A 16,488-nucleotide genomic window follows, 5' to 3' on the forward strand; every position below is an offset into this window, starting at 1 on the left:
AGGCTGCTGGAGTATGGGTTTAGTAGGAACATCACAAAGCTTGAGAGGTTTGTTTTTACTTATAATCTATGAAAAAAAAACAACAACAAAAAAAAAACCCTCAAGTGATCCCAAAGAAAGAGTAATCAAGAAAGCACACCTCTATATAACCGGGCCCTGTTTGTGATACAATGCATGCCTGCTTTAATGTTCCAGGTGATACCCAATATAAAATAAACCAAAAAGAAAAAAGAAAAAGCATATTATTGTTTTCTTTTTTAACAGATAACCTCTTTGAAATAAAATCCTTCCCCGTTTTGGCTTTATTCTTACACCATGAAATCGCTCACTGTAAAAAGTCATGCAATGTTAACGCATCGCCCAAGAAAAGCAAATTCATGTTCAGGTATCCATCTGCTCCTAGTTACACCCACTCCCCTCTCCTACCAGCTGTTGAGGTGCAGTTTGCAAAGATCAAAATTGGAAATAAAATTAGATGTCAGGTGTGTGCTATATTATGCACTTGTGTGTTTTTGAAGGGTCATTCTGAAGCCAAATATAAATGCACTCGGGGATTATGCACATTGTGTGCATTATCTCTGCCTCTTGCTTCTGCTTTTAAAACATCCCCTAATCTATAATGCAAAGTGTGTTAATGACTTCTCTACACTGCAAACCAAATAAATTCCACAGAAAATCACTCTTATAATCTATAGCCCCAATAAATGAACTTTCACAGTCTAAAAGCTCTTGCAGAATAACATATTGTCTATAAAAATCAATTTCAGGATACGATTTATAATAGCACACCGCCTACAAGAAATAAAATATAAAGTAACAATTTTTAAAAATTTATGCTGACAACTGTAAAATTTGCTCCAAAAACAATTCAGCTTGTTGTTGGGTTTTTTTTGTTTGTTTTTTTTTAAATATATTTTATTGACTTTTTACAGAGAGGAAGAGAGAGAGATAGAGAGTTAGAAACGTCGATGAGAGAGAAACATCGACCAGCTGCCTCCTGCACACCCCCTACCGGGGATGTGCCCGCAACCAATGTACATGCCCTTGATCAGAATCGAACCTGGGACCTTTCAGTCCGCAGACCGACGCTCTACCACTGAGCCAAACCGGTTTCGGCTTGTTGTTGGTTTTGTTCTGCAATTTAAACAATTTTGAAATAACATGATTCAGGATTTAGATCCAATTATTAACATATAGTTCATTTACATAAGCTTTTTAAGTGTTGCTAGCTGGCTGACAATCCTTATAAAAGTCATTATTATTATTGTTATAAATAAGGTTTGGGGTCTGGTGTTCTCACTGTCACCTCCACAGGCCAATGTAAACTACAAAATCCATCTCACTCTCATAGAGAAAAGTGTTTTATTAAATACATTTTGGAAAAGTAAATAAAAATATCAAACAGTATTAGCAATATGTTGAGGGTTTTTTATGTGAGTGTTTTTTTTTTCTTAGATTTACTTCTTATTGATTTTAAAATTAAAAAAACATGAATTTCAGTTTCTTTTTTCTTTTTGAGCTTACAGCATAAATATAAAAAAAATAGATTAAAATCCTCAAACTAGACTCAGTAAGTAAAATATAACCAGGCCACACAGCATGAATTACTTTTTAAACTACATAATACCATTTTTTTTAATTAGCATTATTTATAAAAGCCATTATATTAGCTGTCAATTCAAGTCAGAAAATCCGGGCTTATCCATTTTTCTTTAGCAAAAAGTGATGATTCAAAACTTTGTCATTTCATTTTCCCACCAGCTGAGTTTCAGAAAGTGAAGATTCTCTGAGACTTCAGTGGTGGACTAGGACATAGCACTTGTCTAATAACTAATCTTATTCGGTTTCTGTGTCTCCATTTTATTAAAACCTAAATGACAGGCAAAGCCTTACCTACCTCATTAGCAGGTACTCATAGAAATGTACTTTCAATCAGCACTCTAAAAGGGAGGCATCATAACTAGAGCTATAACGACCACCTAATTAGTAGCCATAAAGGGCCACGGGAATGGCTAAGGGGTTTTCTCAGTGTGAGCTTATTACGCAATCTGCCAGACCCAGGGAGCAGCAGCCCTGCTAAGGTGCTAGCAAAGGAAGGGATCCTGAGGAGCCAGCAAGACACCCCATTGCCCTGCTGACCTAGAGGCTGTGCGGGATGCAACATTCAAACCACAGGAACACCTGGTGCTCCCGGTGGCATTATTCTGCCTATCACTGTGTGCTTAGGCTGGTGGGAACTCTGGAAACCTACTCCCATCGCTTCCTTTCAGCACCAGTGAAACGGGTCTGGATGGGTAACGCTCCGTTATTCTGAAGGCGCCAACGATCCAAAAATTAAACTTTAAGGAAGTAGAGAGCAAAGAACTGGCGTTTACAACTCAGACTGCAAAGCCTTGCTTCTGAAACCAGGGAGTTTAAAAAACAAAAGACAGGCACCCTCTGGGTGCACTGAGTTCATCAGCCTCATGGGCATCCTCAGTGTCCCATCCCAGACAACCAATCAAACGCCGAAGTCCAGGAGAAGGGTACCCGGGCCCCCAAGCCGGGCAAACCTCAGCGGTGAGTCCCAGGGGCATGGAGAGGGGAGACTGAGGAGGGGAGGAGCTGCAGGGCCAGAACAGGAGCGAGCGAACCCCTGGGTCCCCGCGGCCAGCCTCACTCTCCCTATCTGTGAAATGGGCGTGACACCACTCACCCCTTTCGCTCCACAGGACGGACAATGAATGAACTAACAATGAATGAATGAGAACCAACAGGACAATGACCTGGGCGGGATGCACTGGCCGCCCTCCCCGCGGACCCGGGGCTGCGGGGCGCCCCGGCTCAGTCGGACCCTCTCGGCCACCAACGCTCCCCGCGCTCCGGACCCCCCCGACGGCCTGACAGTTACAACTGTTCCCGGGGCCGCGCCCGCCGCCGCCGGGACACCAGCTCCCGGGGGGCCATCGGGGCCATCGGCCGCGGTAACGGTCACGGACGCCGCCTACCTTGGCCACCCAGCTGAACAATGGTGACATCGCGGGCCGGGCTGCGGCTCCTCCTCGCCCGCCGCTCCGCTCACGCCCGCCGCCGCCGCCGCCAGCTCGCGGAGCGGGGGCCCGCGGGGGGCGCGGGCACGGCTCCCCGCGCCGGCTCCAGAGGCGGCGGCTCCTCCCCGCGCGTCACTGCCCGCAGGGTCGCACCCGCGGGACTGCCCGGCCCAGAAAGGGAAGTGGGTGGCGACGATCGGGGAGGGAGGGGAGGGGGAGCGCCGGCCCCGCCCTCTCCCCCCGCCTCCCTCCTGCACCCGCGGCCCGGGCGCGAGGCGGGAAGTTGGGAGGCGCGGGGGTCCCCCTGCTCTGGGCCGCCCCGCGCGCAGCAGCAGCTCGAGGAGAAGAAGGAGGAGGAGGAGTCCAAACCCTGAGCCAGAAATCCCTGTCTCTGCCTCTGAGGTCTGATCAAGAGCCCCAGATGGCAGAGAACACAAAGCCCGCCCAACTTTCCAGGGGTGACCCCCACCCCGAAAGCCGGGAGACGGCTGGTAACAAAAGGACTAGTGTTTCCCCGGCCCCTAAGAACCTTTATGTAATCGAAGGTGGTTTTCCCAGAGGCAGACAACTGGGCTATTGAGACGGGGAAAGGGCGGAGGAAAAGAACCGCCAGCTCCTGCCGCCGGAGGGGGCAGCGACGGGAGGGAGGAAGGTTGGTTTCACCCGTTCTCCTCCCGGACGAGATAAGACAAGGGTAGGAGTCGGTTTATGGCTACAAAGGTTAGAGGGAGTTTCAAACTCAGACACCCGAGAGTTCCACGTTGAAAAAAAAGACAACAAATTAAATTCAAAAGGCCAAAGGTCTGGTAGCGGATGCATGTGTCATGCATATGCTGAGCCACTCACTGAGTTCCAATTGGCCACCCGGGTCCGAGAATTTTGCTTCTCTTTCCTTTTGTCCCAGCAATTGTGCATTATCTTCATGGTAGGTGAGTAAGCCCTTTTAATGATATTCCCCAAACGCCTGGCATCTGAGTTAGGTGGTTATATTAATTATCTATTGCTGAGTTACAAAATACCCCCAAAATCTGAGATGCTTAAAACAATCGTTTCTGACTCAAGGTCTCTCTTGAGAGTGCTGTTAACTGGGGCTGCAGGCATCTCAAGACTGGGCTGGGACTGAAGGGTCCCCTTTCTCTGTCACTCGCTCTCGTTGTTCTCAGGATTCAGTTCCGTGCAGGCCCTGGGTCTCTGCCTCGGTTTCTTGCTGCATCATGGTGGTCCTTTTATTCTCCTTCCCAGTAGGGTGCATGGGAATGAGGTAAAGGATAAAGGTGTGGGGGAGTCCAAAGTGATATCATTCTAACAGAAGGATCTGGATAATTGAAAATGGCCTTAGAAGCATCCTCGGGAAGTGGCTTTCTTTTATTCTTTTAAGCAGAGATGGTCCCTAAAGAAATTAAAAGGTAGGAAAGGGGAGTGCATTTGTAGCCCTTTAACCACATCTTTCTCTGTTAGCACATCACTTCCCCAAGCAAGTGGAAGAGATGGAGGCTGGGAGCTCCATTAAAGCCAAAGACCAGCAGCCTGGGTATCACCTGACAATGTGTTAGAAATGCAGGCCCTGACCTGGTCCAGATCGACTGAGTCAGAGCCTTCATTTCAGCACCAGTCCAGGTAGCACATTAAAGTCTGAGAATGCACTTGTATGTGAGATTTATTAACATTGGCCTAATCGTCATCATCATCATAAATTACTGACAAACAACCCCCTAAGAGGGCAGCTGAAACTGTCCCGTGTCCTTGGAATGGTGTGAACAAGCTGAGCGAGAGAGAAATCTCGAGGGTTCCTAGGCAACAGCATAGTTTTGATGGGAGGGGATGGGCAGCTGGGGACCAGCTCGACTGATGACAAACATCGTCACACTCCATCACTCCATCCCTCAGCTTTACAGGAATGCTCAGAACTTAGAAGCAACACGGGGAGAGAATAAGGGAAGCTCGAAATTGACTAAAGAAACCTGAATTACCTCTCACTGATTCAGATCCACTTGCTGCTACTTGCGTAGGAGGTGGGGAAGCAAAAGAAAACAAACTTTTTTTCATTAAATTTAGGAGAATAAAATTGCACTTCCTTTTTTAAAAATATATATTTTATTGATTTTTTTTTACAGAGGTATAGAGAGAAACATCGACGAGATAGAAACATCGATCAGCTGCCTCCTGCACATCCCCAGTAGATGCTCTTGACGAGAATCGAACCCAGAACCTTCCAGTCCACAGACCGACGCTCTATCCACTGAGCCAAACCGGTTTCGGCTAAAATTGCACTTCTTACAAAAAAAAAAAAAAAGCATTCAGACCAAATCCTGAGTGTAATATAGTACAAGTGGATAATGTGTAGGTGAAATAGGGAAGCTTTTAAATAAAAACTTCATTTGTTTAAACCTGCATCCACATCTCCACATGAGTGGAGGCCCTTGTAGATCTTGGTCTGAACTTGCCTACAGCTGACATCTCTTTTAGACTCACAGAGGCCTCCCTCTGCTCCAGGTCTCCCTGGTCCAGGACTGGGCAAAATTACTCATGTCATGGGCACCTAAGTGCCTTCCCACAGGGCAGATCTGTAACGTGGGGGCTCTAACACCAAATATTTTAAGAAATACACATGAAAGATCTTACAGTTAATGCATTACCAACATGTAGCTTACCAGTCACACCGCACAAAGAAATTCTGTTACAATCTGAAATTTCATTGCAGGGAAACTGTTAACATCAGACAATCTAACTGATCCCACACCCACATTGATAAATTTTTCTTAAAAGAACACACTTCCATCTGAAAAATGTATCCTTCTCCCAAGAAACTGGATATCCCCCCAGGGAAGAACTGTATGTGGACCAGGGATTGATAATTTGTACCAGCTCCCCGGGATTCTCTTTCAGCCAGAATTGAGAATCGCTGCAGACAGACAAGACAGTCAAGGCTCAAAGATGCTGATGGCTCTGAGACCTGATTGTCTGTCAGAGTCATCTGTGGTGGGGGGGAAGGAAGGCTGATAATGTGGCTACTCTAGGGCAGGGTCTAATTCTCAGATACCTCAGAGGGTAGGCAGGTCATATAAATGTGTGAGGAGGGCTACGTGTGAGACAATAAGGAAGGAATGAACTGTGGCATCTTGGAGAAGGTGTGCTCCATTATTAAAACTCCACCCGCCACACAAAACGTGTCAGCCAAATGAATTCAGCCTGAGAGATTGGTATTGCTGGTGCCCTCTAGGTCTGCTGAAGCTTGGAGAAGTGTGTGTGTGTGTGTGTGTGTGTGTGTGTGTGTGTGTTTTCTCCTAAAGTGATTCTGATTGCCAAGTAGAATTGACAACCACTTCCATAGTTCTAGATCACTTATTTTATTTTTTTTTAAGAAAAGATATGGTTTCTCTGAGGAGAGGAAGAGACTATCAAGATAGGACTGTAGAGATCTAAACAAATAGGATCTACAGAAAATACGATACTTTAAAAGGGTTATTTAGTATCTGATCATCTCAGTTTTCCTGAGACATTGAGGAAGGAGGTGAAAACAGGGAGAAGGGCAGGAACTGGAAGAACTGCTCCTCTGTAAGCCTGACCCTAACCTCCCCGCACACAAACCCGGACACTCCTGCCCCTCTCTTCTGCCATCTTCCTCCTCTGAGGAGGAGGAGCAAGAGGCAAGGACAGCAGCACAACCTTCTGAGAGCTGGGAGGTTCCCAGAGAGCTGCTCTCCAGCTCAAATGTGGGGAGGCCGGAAGATGCTAAAGCATGGCCTCACCTTCCAGCCTGCTCCCCCCAGCTCCCTACCAGCCCTGGTCAGAAACAGAGCCATTGCAATACCAACAAGGAACCTCAACTCCAGATGAATCAGAATCACTTGACACTTGGCAACCACAACTGACAATATGTGTGTGTTTTTCCACACCACCAAATATTCTGTGACACCAGCCTAGGAGTCCTACAGTTCAACTCAATTCTCACCTGTCTACCTGGAGATACCGTCAGGTCCCACAGATTACAGGCCTGATCCTACAACCCTGTTCCCTCTCATCCCACTGCAGGGCCAGTCACCAATCCAGGTTGTCCCCTGTGCTTCTGGCCAACTGGCTATAAATCCCAGACTCTCAAAACCCCTTTCTTGGGTTCCATTCGCCTAGGGGTGTCGAACTCAATCAGAGAAGAGGCCAAAATCTAAAATCCAGCCTAAATCACGGGCCGAATGGTTTACTGAACAGTCATAAACTGTCATTGTGATGGAAACGCAGCAGAGTGCAGTGATGACAGCGCGGTGCGGGCCACATTGCAAGGCCTGGCGGGACGGATTTGGCCCGCGGGCCTTGTGTTTGACACATGTGGCTTAGAGCATGGCTAACAGAACTCAGAGAACCTTTTCCTTAAGAGTTTAATGGTTTATTACAAAAGGCTGGAACTCAGAAACAGCCGGATGGAGGAGATGAAGAGGGCAAGGTGTGGAGAAGGTGCACAGACCTTCCAAGCCCTCTGGGAGCGGCATTCTTCCTGCTTCCACGTGTGCTCATTAACCTGGACATTCCCTGAACCCCATCATTTGGGATTTTATGGGGGTTCCATTACATAAGCATCATTGGTTAGACCACTAGCACTGGGTGGTTGAAGTCAAGCTCCAGCCTCTCTCCCCTCTCCAGAGGTTAGGGAGTGAGACTGAAAACTTCAACCCCTTAATCCGGTGGTTGGTTCCCCTGGCAACCAACCTCCAACCTTTGCTGACTTAGTCGCCTCATTAACATAACAAAAGACACCTTTCTCATCCTCTTCCCAAGAAATTCCAAGGGTTTTATGAGCTCTGTGCCAGGAAGGCTTTTATGAGCTTTGTATCTCCCCCCCCACCAACTCCCCAAAAAAAATGTATACACACATTAACAGCTGATAGCTCACTTTTGAATGTGAAATGTATTTTAATAAATGCTGCCTTTATAATTATTCAAAGTGTGTGTATACATTTGGGGGGACACCCTATATGTTTCACAATATCTCAGCAGCTGATCAGCAGTTTATTCAGTTCGAGAATATTCATCAGCACATGTTGTATAAGCAACGCGTGTCCTTAGGAGAAACAGCAAAAATGATCACACCTGAACCCCTCAAGGGGCAGAGAGGGGAGCAGGAAGGTCAGGCAGGGAAGAGCCGCCAGAGGAACAAAAGGTAGCTGCCTGGCTGGAAGTCAGGACTTCTTTCTACAGATGGTGATGAGGGAGGGGCTTCCCGGAAGGAGGACCCCAGCTGCACCCACACATAGAGGGCTGGCCTTCACCTCCTGCGATCAAGCCCTCCCAGAACAGAGAGGGCAGAGATCAGAGCTCACATTGTAGAGAGAATATTAGAAAATTGTAGTTTGAAAGTGTGCAGTCAGACCTCATCAGCATAAAAGTCTGTTTCAAGAAAAAATTTTTGCTGAGAAAACTATCAAGGCCAGAAAAGTCATTTTATAAATGTTCCCTCATTTATAAATATTCATATGAATTGAAAACATATGTCCATGAAAAAATGTGTACTTGACTGTTCACGAGAGCATTATTCAAAATAGCTAAAAAGTGAAAACCACCTAAATGTTCTTCAATTGAAGAATGATAAACAAAATGTAGTATACCCACAGAATGGAGTATTATTTTATATAATAAAAGGCTAATATGCAAATTGTCCTCTCGGGAATTTGACCACTCACTATGACATGCACTGACCACCAGGGGACAGTGCAGAACAAAGGAAGGCCCGGCTGGCAGCTGACAACCGGCAACCAGCAACTGGTGAAGGAACACCCCAATTGGTCCTGATCACCAGCCAGACCAAGGAACCCCACCCTATCCATGTAGGAATTTTGTGCACTGGGCCTCTAGTTTGGTCCTTGTTTCTGTTTCTCTGGAGAACCTTGACTAATACGGTATGTTATTAATGTAGAAATAATACAGAGTGATGGGTTGGAGATCTCAAGATGTTGGTGGGGTTTATGCACAGGACAAACAGTTGAGATCAAACAGGAGAGTATGTGTTAGCCTACAGTAATTCGGGGCAGGGTGGGTGTCTCTCAGTATTTCCTCTCTCTTTTTATGAGTGCTGTGTCGAGCAGCATGACTGTGCTCCATGAGTTACTTTGTAAGCCACACAGTGAATCCTCCAAGCTTCCCTGGGAAATTCCTATCATTCTACCTGGGCAGACTTGGAGGTCACAAGCATGACTAGCCCTGCTCCCCTTCCCACAGCTCAGAAACCTCTCCCTAAGCAACGGATTCTGTTCACTCACACTCCCCTACCACTCTTCCTGCCCACAATCCTTTCTCTCAAGCACCTACATGCACTCACATTTTAAATCATGCTAACTTAAAAAAACAGAGTCTCTGAGTGACAAGACCAAGTACTCTGAAGGCTGGCTTCTGAGCCAAGGTACTCAATAAATTGGTGAATGAGTGAAAGAAAGGGCAGGGGGGAAGTAAGAGGACAAATGTGAAGTCTTATCTGGAGGTAGACAAGTTCAGGTGATGGCTAAAGAACATTGCACTTTGACAGAACTATGTCAACATTTAAATTAAGGTCTCTAATGTTATGTTTTGTTTGGAAAAGGAACCAAAATTTGCCACCCTGATGATGCCTTTTTGGGATAGTGATTTTCAAGCTGATTATTAAGAAACAAAAGACTCAGAGTCTTTGACTCACCCCACCTGCCTGCCCAAGAGATTCAGACAGAGAAACCTGCTTCAGGAAGGAAATCTTAGGATGTCCTCCTTAGCCTAGAATTAAGTATGGTGAACAAGAGAGCTTCAGGCTGTGCCCATTAGAGAGATACCCCTCTGTCCCATTGTCTTCTACAATACTTATACCTCAACTACCTATACATCATCCATTCTCAATTCTAAAATCTAATACCCCACCCTGCCACCTTTTCTCCTTTGCCCAAAATGTCTTATATACCCAAAGCTGCCCTACTGTTTTTGGAATTTTCACACCTATGTGAATTCCCCACACACATATATTAAAACTGATTCTCTTGCTGAAACCGGTTTGGCTCAGTGGCTACAGCGTCGGCCTACGGACTGAAAGGTCCCGGGTTCGATTCCGGTCAAGGGCATGTACTTTGGTTGCGGGCACATCCCCAGTGAGGGGTGTGCAAGAGGCAGCTGGTCGCTGTTTCTCTCTCATCGATGTTTCTGGCTCTCTGTCCCCTTCTCTCTTCCTCTCTGTAAAAAAATCAATAAAATATATTTTAAAAAAACAAACTGATTCTCTCCTGTTCATCTTTCTGTTGATAGGATTATTAGCACAGCCTTAAAGAACTTAGAAGGTGGAAAGAAAAGTATTATATTTTTTTAGCCCCCACAATCGTGTGTCCAGTTATAGTTTCTTGCAAGCCAGAATACTAGGAAGCAGATTTAATAAAAAAATTTCAGTGGTTCCAGCCACCTTCACTTCACTGTATTTATCCAAAAGCTTTGCAAAGTTAAACGCTGGCTGCAGCCCAACTAGAAGTACTAAGACTGCAGTGTGAGGAGAGCCATTGAACTTGTAGCCCCAGAGGGAACCAGACAGTAAGCAACCCCCTAAAGAAAAAAGTTCACTCCCGTTTCAGATGCCTTCTTTGTCTCTGCACTCGCCAGTCTTGATAAAACAGAAATTTACTTTTTGACACAAATTTATCTCGTCATGAAAATGCGTATGACATTTCTAAACCAGCTAAATTAATATATTTTGCTACTGAAACATCTCTTTCCCTCTCACTGTTTTTACTTAATATATAGAGTCATCATGTTCACTTTTTAGTTGGCAAGACATTCCAAAAATAGAAACAGTGATTTTCTATTTTTAGCTCAGCCTATAAAGTTTAAGCAAATAATCTTCTCTCCAAAGTACTGAACACACATGTTTCAAATTCATGGAAAAAAACAGCCGCAATGAGCTCATAAAAGAAAACACTGAAAATTTAGTCAAAGGTTTTGACATCCTCACCCTGTGTTATAACTAAATATAAACGCTCAACTTTAAACGCAGGCATTTTCATTATAATTTATAATGGAAACATTAAAAACACCACTTAGATAGCACTAATTTCACTAAAAAATACCTTTTTTCTCTAAACTGGAAATTTAGGTTTCTCCTTAAAAATTAGACTGAAAAATATCAATTCCTATCTCCTGATCAAACATATCGGTGAACAAAAATCAGCCCAGCCAGTATGGCTCAACCTATGAACCAGGAGGTCCCTGCTTGATTCCTGGTCAGGACACATGCCCCCATCGTGGGCTCAATCCCCCATGGGGGCCATAGAGGAGGTAGCCAATCAATGATTCTCTCTCATCATTGATGTGTCTGTCTCTCTTTCCCTCTTCCTTCCTCTCTGAAATCAATAAAAATATTTTTTAAGATGTTTTAAAAATCAGATCTAACTTCTCTTTCTTCCTACAATGAATCATTTCTTTTTCTTTAGAAAAAAAGATAGTTCACTTTTGATGAGAATTATTTCCCACTTCTAAAACAATTTCTACTTGCTCATCTTCATTTAGTTCTTTAAAAAGGTCACGTTTCAGCCCAGTAATCTCACTCCATATTTGCCCAAAGGAACTGAAAACATATGTTCACAACCAAGTCCCGCACATGGATGTCTTTAGCAGCTTTATTATAATTACCAAAACTTGGAAGTATCCAAGATGCCATTTCATAGGTGAGTGGCCCCAGAGAGATATTCTGTCCAATCCGCCATGTGAAGACTCGCGAGAAGATGACCATCTATGAATGAGGCAGTGGGCTTTCACCAGACACCGAATAGGTCAGCACCTTGATCTTAGACTTCCCAGCCTCCACAGCTGTGAGCAATAAATGTTGTTTATAAGCCACTTGGTCTGTGGCAGTGGTTGGCAAATGTATTAGTCAACAGAGTGGCAAACAGCAGCTTGTGAGCTGCATGTGGCTTGTGAGCCAAGGTTTGCTGACCACTGGTCTATGGTGTTTTTGTTATAGCAATGCGAATGGACCCAAACAAGTAATAATAATCCTAATCTATATATACACTCTAGTAAAAGCCCAGCGACCAGAACCCAGAACCACCAGAACTACCGGTGGCTATGACACTCACTGCAGCCAGCCAACCAGCCTGATTTGGCCCCGATTGGCCCCTCCCCCCAGCCAGGGGGGGCAGGATTGGCTTGCCAACCACCTGCGGCCACTCAACGCCCCCTCTCCACTGGCCCAGCCCGAGGGGCCCCCATGGAGCGGGCTAGCTGAACCACACCCACGCACAAATTCATGCACCAGGCCTCTAGTAGAATATAGTGTGTATTGAGTGCTTACTACCTTCAAGATACTGGTAAAACCAGCAAACCTCTGGACAGCACTCATGTGGGCAAGGCATTGTTCTAAAGTTTCTACAATGTGTGAGGTAGGGACCAGGATTACCTTCTTTCTGATGGGAAACTGGAGGTTCAGAACCAGGATTTGGGCCTACGCATTGTCAACTTAACCTACTTTACTACATGACCCCTGGTTATTATCTCAAAACTCTACTGCCAGGTATTATCTATTCTGTTTTACAAAGAAGCTGAGGTTCAGAAAGGTAAAATGCCATAACTGGGCCAAGGTTGAGCACCTGGATAAGTTGAGGCACTCTCTGCAATGTCAGGAAAACAAACGGTCCAAACTGCTATCAACACAGGACTTTGTGCTCTGAGATTTCAGGGATCTAGTCTGGTCAAGAGAGGTTCTCGAGACAACCACCAGCTCCCAGCCAATGGCAGGCTTTGTCAGGGAAGAAGTTCACCTCCTTCGTCAGGTCAGGGGCTAAGCCAATGCCAGCCGGATTCCATGCTGTCTGAAATAGCAGCAGATTCTAATGAATAGTCAAGTGAGTGAGTGAGGAAGGAAAGGGAAAAGAAGCAAGTTCTCTTTGGGTCTAAGGCAGCAGGGCCTCCCCGGGGCTGATGAAGCCTATCTCAGGCTCCCCCCGGAAGCCCAACTAGAGGCTGGCAAACCCAACCTGAACCTGGGACAAAGCAGGCTGGGCTGCAGGGTGTGAGAGAAGTGGACACAGTGGTCCTCCGGTGAAATGCTGTCCTGGCTGATGGACTGAAGGATCCTGACCTCCCAGTGCCCGGGAAGTTTGCGTTAGATAAGTCAGTGCGTCTAGGACAATGTTTCTTTACAAGAAGCAAATCACATTGATGTTGTGTCAAGAGCCACAGGCTAGCCAAGTCCAAGAAAGGGACACACATTTCTCTGGGTCAAGAAATATTGCTTTACATTTCATAGTTGATATATAGCTTACATTGGCGATTTCAAGTATCCAGTGGTGATCCACTGTGAGCACAGCAGTGACCTTGAGCCACTGAAGTATCCGTTAACTCATTCAGTCACTTAGTAACTGTCTATAGCGCATGACTGCACACCGGTCTCTGGGGATGCCGCAGTGAGCCAGCCACCTGCCCCCAGAGGAACATCTTAGGGTCCAGTGGGCACATACAGCAAGTAAACAGGAAACTATGCGACTGGGTGAGAAGTGCTTTGAAAAGGAGAAGAGGGGATGCTGTGAAAGGATACAGAGTAGGCCCAACGCTGAGGGCCTATTAGCCACCTGGAGGAAGTGAGGCTTAAGGATGCACTCAAAGTAGAAGTCACCCACGTGAGGTTAAAAAAGGAGCCAGATTTGATTCCTCGTCTACAAAGGAGTAGAATCTGACACTGAGCTTTCACTACATACAGCATTCTTGTTTCTTAAACTTTTTTTTATTATAAAATATTTCACCCTGGCTGGATGGCTCAGTTGCTTGGAGCATCATCCCATATACCAAAAGGTTGAGGGTTCAATTCTCAGTCAGGGCACATACCTACACTGTAGGTTTGGTGCCCAGTCAGGGCACCTCTGGGAGGCAGCCAATTGATGTTTCTGTTTCACATCATTGTTTCTCTCTTCTTCTCTCTCTCTCTCTCTCTCTCTCTCTCTCTCTCTCTCTCTCTCTCTCTCTCTTTCTCTCTCTCTCTCCCCCCCCCCCCTTCCCTCCCTCCCTCCCTCCTTCAAATCAATAAACAAATCCTTTGGTGATAATAAAGAATAGAATAAGAATAAGAATAAGAACATTTGAAAAAAATAAATAGAATAGGACAGATACCTAGGTAGCTACCACCCAGTGTTGTAGCTACCACCCAGTGTTAACAGTTTTAAATATTTGCACATATGCACTTTTTTTTTAAAGTAAATTGTTGCTTAGAGCATTCTCCTTCCATCCCCAGAGGTAACTACCACTGTGCTAATTTTTATATACTAACCTTACAAATTACCTTACAAGCTGAAGGTAGGACCCTCCACCAACAAAAGGATTAAAACTGGCTGAAGGCTCAGATAATGGTTAGCATTTTTTTTAGCAATAAAGTATTTTTTAATTAAGGTATCAACAGTGGGGTTTTTTAGACATAATGCTATTGCACACTTAGATTACATTATATTATAAAATTAACTTTTATGTGTACTAGGGAGCCAAAAAAATTCATGTAACTCACTTTATTTTGATATTCACTTTATTGTGGGTAGTGTGGAACCAAACCCGCAATACCTCTGAGGTAAGCCCATACTTGGGACCTTGCAGTGAATAAAACAGACGCAGTCCCTGCCCTCCAGGGGCTCACAATCTGGTGGAGGAAACAGGCAATAGGCAAGTAAGAAAACTAGTGAAATATACAACCACCAAGGACAGTAAGTGCTATGAAATAAGAGAACAAGGTAATGCGAGAAAGAAAGGCTGTGGGCAAGGGACCTATGTTAGAATGACGTCAATAGGCCTCTATTAAAACTAAAACTGAAACCCGAATGAGTTAGCCATGTCACAAGGTAGGAGGAAATCAGATGCAAAGGCTCTGTGAATGGAAGGAGGAAAATATCTTTGTGGATACCAGAAAGGGAGGTACAAAGTGGCACAAGACAGAGCTGGAGCCTGGCTGGCATGGCTCCGTGGTTGAGCATCGACCTATGAACCAGGAGCTCACAGTTCAATTCCCAGGCCCATGCCCAGGTTTACAGCGGATCCCCAATTTGGGGGTGGGGGAGATATAGGAGGCAGATAATCAATAATTCTCTCTCATCATTGATGTTTCTATCTCTCTCTCTCTTCATCTTCCTGTCTCTCTGAAATCATTTTTTTTTTAATGTTTTTGCCCAGCTGGGTGAAGCTCAGTGGTTGAGCGTCAACCCAGAAACCAAGAGGTCACCGGTTCGGGTTGCTGGCTTGATCCCTAGTGGGGGGCGTGCAGGAGGCAGCCAATCAGTGATTCTCTCTCATCATTGATGTTTCTCTCTCTCTCTCTCTCTCTCTCTGTCTCTCTCATTCCTCTCTGAAATCAATAAAAATATATTTTTTTAAAAAATTTTTAAGTTAGAGCTGTAGATAAAAGCAAGGGACGGATTATGCAAGGTCTGGAAGGCTGTGGTAAGGAGTTGGACTTCATCCTAAATGTAATGGGGGAATTCTTGGTGGTTGGAGGAGAGGAATTACATGGTTCAGTTCTTTACTCAATCACTCCGACCACTATATGGAGAATGGAATATTGCGGGCTGGATGGAAACAAGAAGCCAGTTCTCTAGTTAGAAGGCTATAATGGTGGTGGCTTGGATGAGGCAGGTGGCTGGCAGTGAAGATTAGATAGAAGCTGATGGATTCGAGATATATTTTGGAAAGAGAACCAACAGGACGTGCAATTGGATGGAAAGTAGGGTATAATGAGAGCGAGAGGAATCAAAAATGACCTTTAAGTTAAAAATATATGAATAAGAAAGCATCTACAATTACTTCTCCAACACTTTATGATTTGTCTTGAAATATTTAACTTAAACCCTCTCCATGGCTTAGAAGTGTGAGGGGAAGAGAAGGTCAGGAGATCGTGGTTCTCAGAACTGAGACTCTGTATCTTTTCTGGGAGTCAGTCCTCAGCACCCTTTGATTAGGAAGGAACCTTAGTATCTAGCTGCCTCAATGGTTCTCAACCAGTCACATCCAGTTGGCTTCCTGTGGAATAAGTCATTCAGACGTAACTACCACCCATTTTCACTAGCAGCAGGAAAACTAGCATGTATGATACATACTCACTACATCCTCGGATTCAGCAACCACAGAACTCCTCAAGCCTCACAGATGATGCAGACGGACATCAGAAATCTGACTCTATCTAAGCTTTGTACAGAATCCAGGACACAAAGCTGCTTAAAATTATAAGACGTCAGAAGCAAAATGAAAAGTCATGTGTATTATTTAACTGGGCAGACAGTTTAAGATTATCAATGTTAGTCTGAGCCGCAAAGCTGCTGCCCATTTTCTTCAGAATTCCACTTATCTTTCGATCTTTTCATTAAGGCCCCTGGCTTCTGGGGCCTCCCTAAGGCTTCTATCTGGTTGATGCCAGACTGGGACGAGAAGACGTGGGAAGCTCTTGACCTGACCCTGGCCTTTCTCCTTTCTCCTTTGCTATTTCCTGTGTCCTGTTTTT

The 16,488-nt window shown here is 45.1% G+C and overlaps 1 protein-coding gene across 6 annotated transcripts in view; it reads right to left on the minus strand.

Moving 5' to 3' along the window:
• TBC1D1 (TBC1 domain family member 1) overlaps positions 1–16,488 on the minus strand; it is a 213,163-nt gene that overhangs the window by 129,399 nt on the left and 67,276 nt on the right. Inside the window, exon 1 of one of the 6 annotated variants that reach the window (XM_036418709.2) lies at positions 2,988–3,149. The exons of the other annotated variants lie outside the window; for them this stretch is intronic. Within the exon in view, the coding sequence (XP_036274602.1) occupies positions 2,988–3,017 (30 nt within the window). The 5' untranslated portion in view covers positions 3,018–3,149. Of the gene's footprint in view, positions 1–2,987; positions 3,150–16,488 lie in introns of those variants that run through there. 6 annotated transcript variants of the gene reach the window in all.

The sequence above is a fragment of the Pipistrellus kuhlii genome, unplaced genomic scaffold (assembly GCF_014108245.1).
Source record: "Pipistrellus kuhlii isolate mPipKuh1 unplaced genomic scaffold, mPipKuh1.p scaffold_m20_p_1, whole genome shotgun sequence".
Classification (NCBI taxonomy): Eukaryota; Metazoa; Chordata; class Mammalia; order Chiroptera; family Vespertilionidae; genus Pipistrellus; species Pipistrellus kuhlii.